General features: G+C 37.8%; 1 protein-coding gene across 1 annotated transcript in view; it reads right to left on the bottom strand.

Moving 5' to 3' along the window:
- SDHAF3 (succinate dehydrogenase complex assembly factor 3) overlaps positions 1-6,767 on the bottom strand; it is a gene marked incomplete at both ends in the record, with an annotated part of 55,797 nt that continues 49,030 nt past the window's right edge. The window contains one exon of the mRNA XM_084230582.1: positions 1-201. Coding sequence (XP_084086708.1) covers positions 1-201 — 201 coding nt within the window. The remainder of the gene's footprint in view (positions 202-6,767) is intronic.

Below are 6,767 nucleotides of genomic sequence, written 5' to 3'. Positions count from 1 at the left end.
CTAAACTTTTTTCGTAGACTCAGTAATACTAAATTGCCTACTAGGTTTAGTGGCTTCTAGCATCAGCTCCTGCAACTGTCCAATTTGTTCATCACGAAAGTCATTAAGTTTTTCTTCTGGAAGGGTGGTTCCAAAACAGGCTTTTTCAGTTGAATTTTGTCTGTTTTCATTAGCTTGTTGCCACAGCATTGCTGCATATACCTAGGAAAAAAAGATGACAGACATAAAATTAAGATCCATGTTCATTTACTGTCGTAAGGATGGAAGAATTCTAATTCCAAATCACCTGTTTTTCTCTGTCCTTGAGATACACAAACAATGTTGAATTAATTGACTTCCTACTTTGACATTTGGAATGGTGAGAAAGCAATTATTGGGATACAGAATATTGTCAAGTGACAACTCCCAGACTCGTAGCTACTTCCAAGTAGACAGAACCGCACAGCACAGATGGGAGATGTGATCTCTTGAAGCCTACGTCTATATACAAAAGAATAATCCTGAGCCTCCCTGGTGGTGCAAGGGGTTAAGATGGAACCTATGAAGCTATCTGCAGCTACTGCAGCATGAGTTGGATCCTCAGCCAGGGAGCTACCCACATGGTACACAGACCTCTCCTGACTCGCCTGCTGCTCCCCTCAGCAGTGTATTTCAGTCAATCTCCCTGTTCTGTTCCCTGCTCTGTCTCTGGTGAATCCTCTCACTCCTCATCCTTCTGGCCTACATCTTGTGTGTAAACAAATCTAAAAAAAAGTGCTTAATTGGGGGGGTTGGGAAAGTGGTCTATGGATTGACTTCAGAAGCATGCACAAGCCACCCCCAAAAAGGTTATGCAAAACTGTACACAAGCATACACATATTTCTGGTGCCATAGCTTTCATCAAAATTTCAAAAGTGGGGGGGGGGGCATCCATGTTTGAAAGTGGGTTCTAAAAACCTAATTTTTTAAATCACACTATAGAAAAAATATCTTGGAGCCGCGCTGGTGGCACAGGGGTTAAGATGCAACCTATGAAGCTATCTGCAGCACGAGTCAATCCCCAGCCAGGGAGCTACCCACATGGCGCAGCAGACCTCTCCTGACTCACCTGCTGTTCCCCTCAGCAGTGTATGTCAGTCAATCTGCCTGTTCTGTTCCCCACTCTGTCTCTGGTGAATCCTCTCACCATCCACACCTCTGGCCTGTACCCCAGTTCTTGCATGCATAAATAAATCTTAAAAAAGGAAAAAGAAATCTTTCCAAACCTTTAAGACTTCAATATTTCTTTGTCCAGAAAGACATTCTCTCAGTCAGCAACTGTAGCCTAATATTCCAACTACCATTCTCTATACAAGTGATGTTTTTTTGAAATACTCAGGCAGTATCACTTTATTTTGGTTCATGAACTTAAAAGATTATATGCACCCTCTTCGTAAATGAATGAATTAGTTAACTCAGGATAATGTTGTTACTATAAATAGTTTGAGATATCTAAAGTGCTTACAATTGCTCAAATGCCAGCATGAGCCAGAAAATAAGAAGTTGATTCTTTGGAGAACAGAGAGAACTTCTGAATTAAAATTTACATTTTTATGGCTTTTTACTTAAGGGAAAACACCAGAACATGGGACTAGTCTGCAATGTCACTAAGGAATCCAAAGACAGTATCGGCAACTCCAAATAGCAGGTAGAAGTAGAGAAGGGGAGAGCTCAGTAAAAGTTACAAAAGGGGAGCCCCAAATTCTGAAATTAAACTGCCAAAAAATTTAGCTAACCCATTAATTAGGCATGTGCAGAGCAGAGTCAAGCAGCCCAGGTAAGGCAAAAGCAACTGAATTTCAGCTGCTTCTTGCCAAATATAGTTTGGAATCTGTTTCTGCCATGGTAACTGTTTGATAAAACAAAATCCAAACAGTGGAATAATAGCTCCACAATGTAACTCAATGTCCAAGAAAAAAATTCCAAAATTACTATAAAGATGAATAAAATATGTGACCTCTAATCAAGAGAAACTACAGTGTCTGAAATGACTCATGCATTAAAAAAGATTTTAAAGCAACAATTGTGAATAAGCTAAAGAAAATATGGTTGTGGAAGCCAATACTATCCAATGGATAAAGGAGTTTTTCCATAAAGGATGCTGGGAAAAGTGGACAAGTGAAAACTGGTATAGCCACTATGCAAAACAGTATGGAGGTTTCTCAAAATACTAAAAATACAACTAACATGTAATCCGGCAGTTCCACTTTAGGACTATATCCACAGAGGAGATACATACCCATGTTCCTTACATTATTTATAATAGTCAAGACTGGAAACAACCGAAGCGTCTACAGAACTTTTTTAAAAAAGTGTGGCATATACAAATGGAATGTTATTCAATCATAAATTAGAGAACATTATAGTAAATGAAATTAAATCCTCAGACACAAAGATAAATATATGATCTCTCAAAAGCAAACAAAACCTCACAAAGGGATAAAAACTCCAGTTATAAATAAGTATTAAGGATATCAAGTACAACACTGCTGTATGGTAGTGTTCTCATCAGAAGGGAAAAAAATCTTTAATTTTGGTATCTGAGGTAATAGCAGTAATCATTTCACAGTCTGAGTCAAGTCATTCTGTACAGCTTAAATTATTCAATGCTATAATGTCAATTACATCTCAATAAAGTGGGGGAGACAGTTGGTCATGATAAATGGATAAGAAATTTCAACAGAATGAAAAACTAAGAATCAAAAGCTCCACAATTCAAAAATGCAACTTTAAGAAACCTCATTGAATGGGTTTAATGTCAGATTGGAATTAATTCCTCTAGGCATATTACTTGCCTAATCTGAAAAAGCAGAAACTAAAAATCAACTTAAGGGCCTCCCTGGTGGTGCAGGCCGTTGAGTGCAGCACTGTGAAGCTGTTCGCAGCCTCCACAGTGCGGGTTGGATCCCAGCCAGCGAAGGAAATACCCATATGGCGTGTCAGACCTCTCCTTTCTTGTCCGCTGCTCCCCTCAGCAGTGTATTTCAGTCAGTCAGTCTGTTCTGTTCCCTGCTCTGTCTCTGGTGAATCTTCTCATCCTCCTGCACATCTGGCCTGTACCTGGTTCTTAACCGCTTATGCTTTAGGTGTTACATCCATGCATGAATAATCTTTAAAAAATCAAGTTGGGGCCTCCCTGGTGGTGCAGGCGGTTGAGCGCAGCTCTGCGAAGCTGTCCACAGCATCTGCAGTGTCGTTTGATCCCCACCGGCCTCGGAGCAACCCACTGGCGAGCAGACCACTCCTGCCTCGCCCGCTGCTCCACTCAGCAGTGTATTTCAGTCAGTCTGCCTGTTCTGTTCCCCACCCTGTCTCTGGTGAATCCTCTCACCCTCCTATGCATTTGGCCTGTACCCTGGCTCTTGTATAAATAAATCTTTTTAAAAAAAAAATCAACTTAAGCTCAGTGATTTACAGAACAATGTTATAATATCCACATATATTTAAATGTAATTACAGAAGAAAAGAATGAGGCAGAAAAAATACTTGACTATCTGATAAATATGAAATTTCAAGAGTCTTAGAAAGCACCAAGAAAGATACTAAGCAAATCCAAGCATAGGCATAAAATAGTCCAATTGTTGGAAAGAAAAAGCCAAAATCTTAAGATTTGAGATGGAAACAACAAATACCAATGTCAGGATATGGACTACCTTTGAAAGCAGATTAAAGTTATAGCTAAATTTTTATTTTTTAAAAGACTAGTCTAGAGCCAATACTGTAAAATGACAAATTATAAATCTGGGAGGTAAATATGTGTCTTTATTTCCCTGGTTTATTGAAATTTTTCATAATTTTAACCTTATAAATTTCAATATGTATATTCAGAATGTTTCAGGGGGGTATAAATTATAATTAAGGCACCAATCTAATGCTTAAACTCATGGTTCCTAGGTAAACATTTCAAAGCATCAGGAGGTTGCAATTTAAGAGACTCCTAAATTTCCCTACTCCCCAGACACACCAAATCTACAGCTACATGCAGGACAACTACCTCTGAAAGAAATCCAGAAACAGGCTGAGCAACTCCTACTCATTGGACAACTGAGGAAAAACCCTCATCATAACAAGTAAGAGAATCTCTCCATAAACCACAACACTAGCACACATCTACCAGCTTCTCCTTAAGGAGCAAAGGTTTGGATCCCTATCTAGCACCCCAATTTTTAAGACTTCCACCTAAGACACAAGACCACAAAATATCTAGCTTTAAAGGTCAAAGGGTTTGCATCCACAACACTTATAAGTCTACAGTGAACTAAAAAGTAGTTCTTAATGGGCTCATGAAGATTCTCTATGGCTATCGTCTCAGGGTTCAGCAGAGATAACTCACTGAAACATGCAGTAGTTTCATGAAAGGTCTACTTGCATATCTTAATTGGAATCCTGCTCCACAGACTTAACCTTTTAACAGCCATCTAGGGACCCATTGCAATTCTCTCCAGAGAGGTTGGTGGGTGCCATTTTCATACTTCCCCTCTGACTCACCCCCAGCATAACTGAGAAAGGAGCTTGTGCACAAGTCTGGCACCCAGCTCTTATAGCTGCTGCCTAGAGAACACATCCCTTGATAGCCTGGCTCTGGTGACCAGCAGAGCATGATTTCATGGATTACACTAGGTGGTAGAAAATAGTTAACTGACTATTCCACAGGATTTAGTGCAGAGGGAGAAAATGCCCATCTTTCAGGGAATGAGGTGCTGCCTGATGAAAGCACTTTACCAACTACAAAGGAAATCAACTTGCATCCAGTAAGCCTCCATATCAAACCCATTTTACAGAATGGGTTAAACATCACTATGGGAAGGCAACCAGCAAAATCCAAACTGAAAAACTCCAAAAACTACCCCAATCTTAGAATAAAGGAAAAATAAGGATGTCAATTTTAGTGGCGATAGCCATGTTAACTAAAATTAAAGTCTACATCACTAGTAGGTGATTTTGACAGCATGTAGCCCCGATTTATTATGCACGGAGAAGGGCATATCACCTCTAATTAGGCAAATCTAAATTAAGAGACACTATAAAATAACTGACCAGTTCTTTAAAGGAACTGTTCTATATTAGAGGAAACTAAGGTGACAGACATTGTGACCAAATGCAATCTCAAACACTAGGTTAGGCATTAGAACAAAAAAGGAGTATTAGTTTCATCAGTTTTTATAGTAAGTACTCTGGTTCATAAGAATTTAACATTGCCAGTACAACATTATTTCTGATATTTGTACTAGAGCTATGTAAGATGTTAACATGAAGGGCAGCTGTACCATTTTTTGCAACTCTTCTATAAGCTTAAACTTAAGCTAAAAAATATTGATTTATTTGGAAGTTTAAACAAAACTGCTATTAAACAAAAGACATCAAGAAATTTTTAAAAATCAACAATATCAAGTACTTCTAAATTTAGAGGTTAACAATGATATTATGGTCACGATTTTAAAGTCTCAGAGACAAGTACTGGCTTGTGATTTCCTTTAATATCTGGATTAAGGGGAGAAGTAGGTAGAAATACAAATGAAAAAAGGACTGGTCACAAGTTAATGTTGACGCCATGGAGGTTCATTATATCTTCTCTACATTTATGTTTGAAATGTTTTCCATTAACTAAATATATACATATATGTATACATACACACATATGCATACATAACAAAATTAGAAGTAAATTTAAAAATTAACTATATCCAAATACCACACAACTAAATTACTTCCAAATTTTAGCTATGGATTTGAAACGTAACTTTCCTACAAAGTTTCCTAGGCACAGAAAAGCTGAATTGGTCAAGTCTATTCAAGACTAATTCTAGATCCTGTCATTGCTTTAATTTCTCAAACTAAAAAGCCTAACTCCTCTTTATGTGAGTGAGGGATATCAGGTGTCTTCAATGCCAAATTTAATTTTTGTAGATGAGCAAAGAAAATGCAAGTTGTTTTCATTCAAATATTAGCTATTCTTTGCCATCTCAACTGCTAAAATTTTTTTGTTGTGGGCTGGTTAGCCTTCAAAGAAGAGAACTAGTTAGCTTGTAGGATCTTTTCTCAATCCTGAGGCTTTCTTTTCCAAGGAGGCCAATAACGATTGCCTGAGTAACAAAATTTTGCCCCTTTTAGTTTGTACTGTTAATTAATCTGGGTTGACCCTCATTCTCTTGCTGCCAATTAACCATTTGTCTCCTATCTAATAAAGTGTGCATTAGAGAAGACATTAAGATTTTTTTAACAAAGAAAACCTACATTTAACAGCAGTTTTCTTTGTGTTTCTAGAAATATTTCCTAAACAGCTTTATTTTTAAGCCTATGCTTTGAAATATGTCAAAATTAAACAAGTTTCACAATTCTCACCAAGATTAAGATTTTTAGTTGATGCATGGTATTGGAACAAGAACAGACATACAGACCAATGGAATCGAATAGAAAATCCAGAAATAAACCCACAGATTTATGGTCAACTAATCTTTGACAAAGGAGCAAAGACTATGCATTGGAGCAAAGAAAGTTTGTTCAATAAATGGTGCTGGGAAAACTGGGTCGCTACATGCAAAAGAATGAAGCTTGACCACCACCTCACACCATACACAAAAATCAACTCAAAATGGATTAAAGAACTAGACATAAGACCTGAAACCATAAAATATATAGAAGGAAATATAGGCGAAACACTACGTGATTTGCACATCAAAGACATCTTTACAGACACATCACCCAAAGCAGTGATAGTGAAGGCAAAGATAAACAGCTGGGACTACAT

This window comes from Talpa europaea, assembly GCF_964194135.1.
Source record: "Talpa europaea genome assembly, chromosome: 3".
NCBI classification, from domain to species: domain Eukaryota; kingdom Metazoa; phylum Chordata; class Mammalia; order Eulipotyphla; family Talpidae; genus Talpa; species Talpa europaea.
Note: the sequence above shows the minus strand (reverse complement) of the source record. Positions and strands in the feature narration are given on the sequence as shown.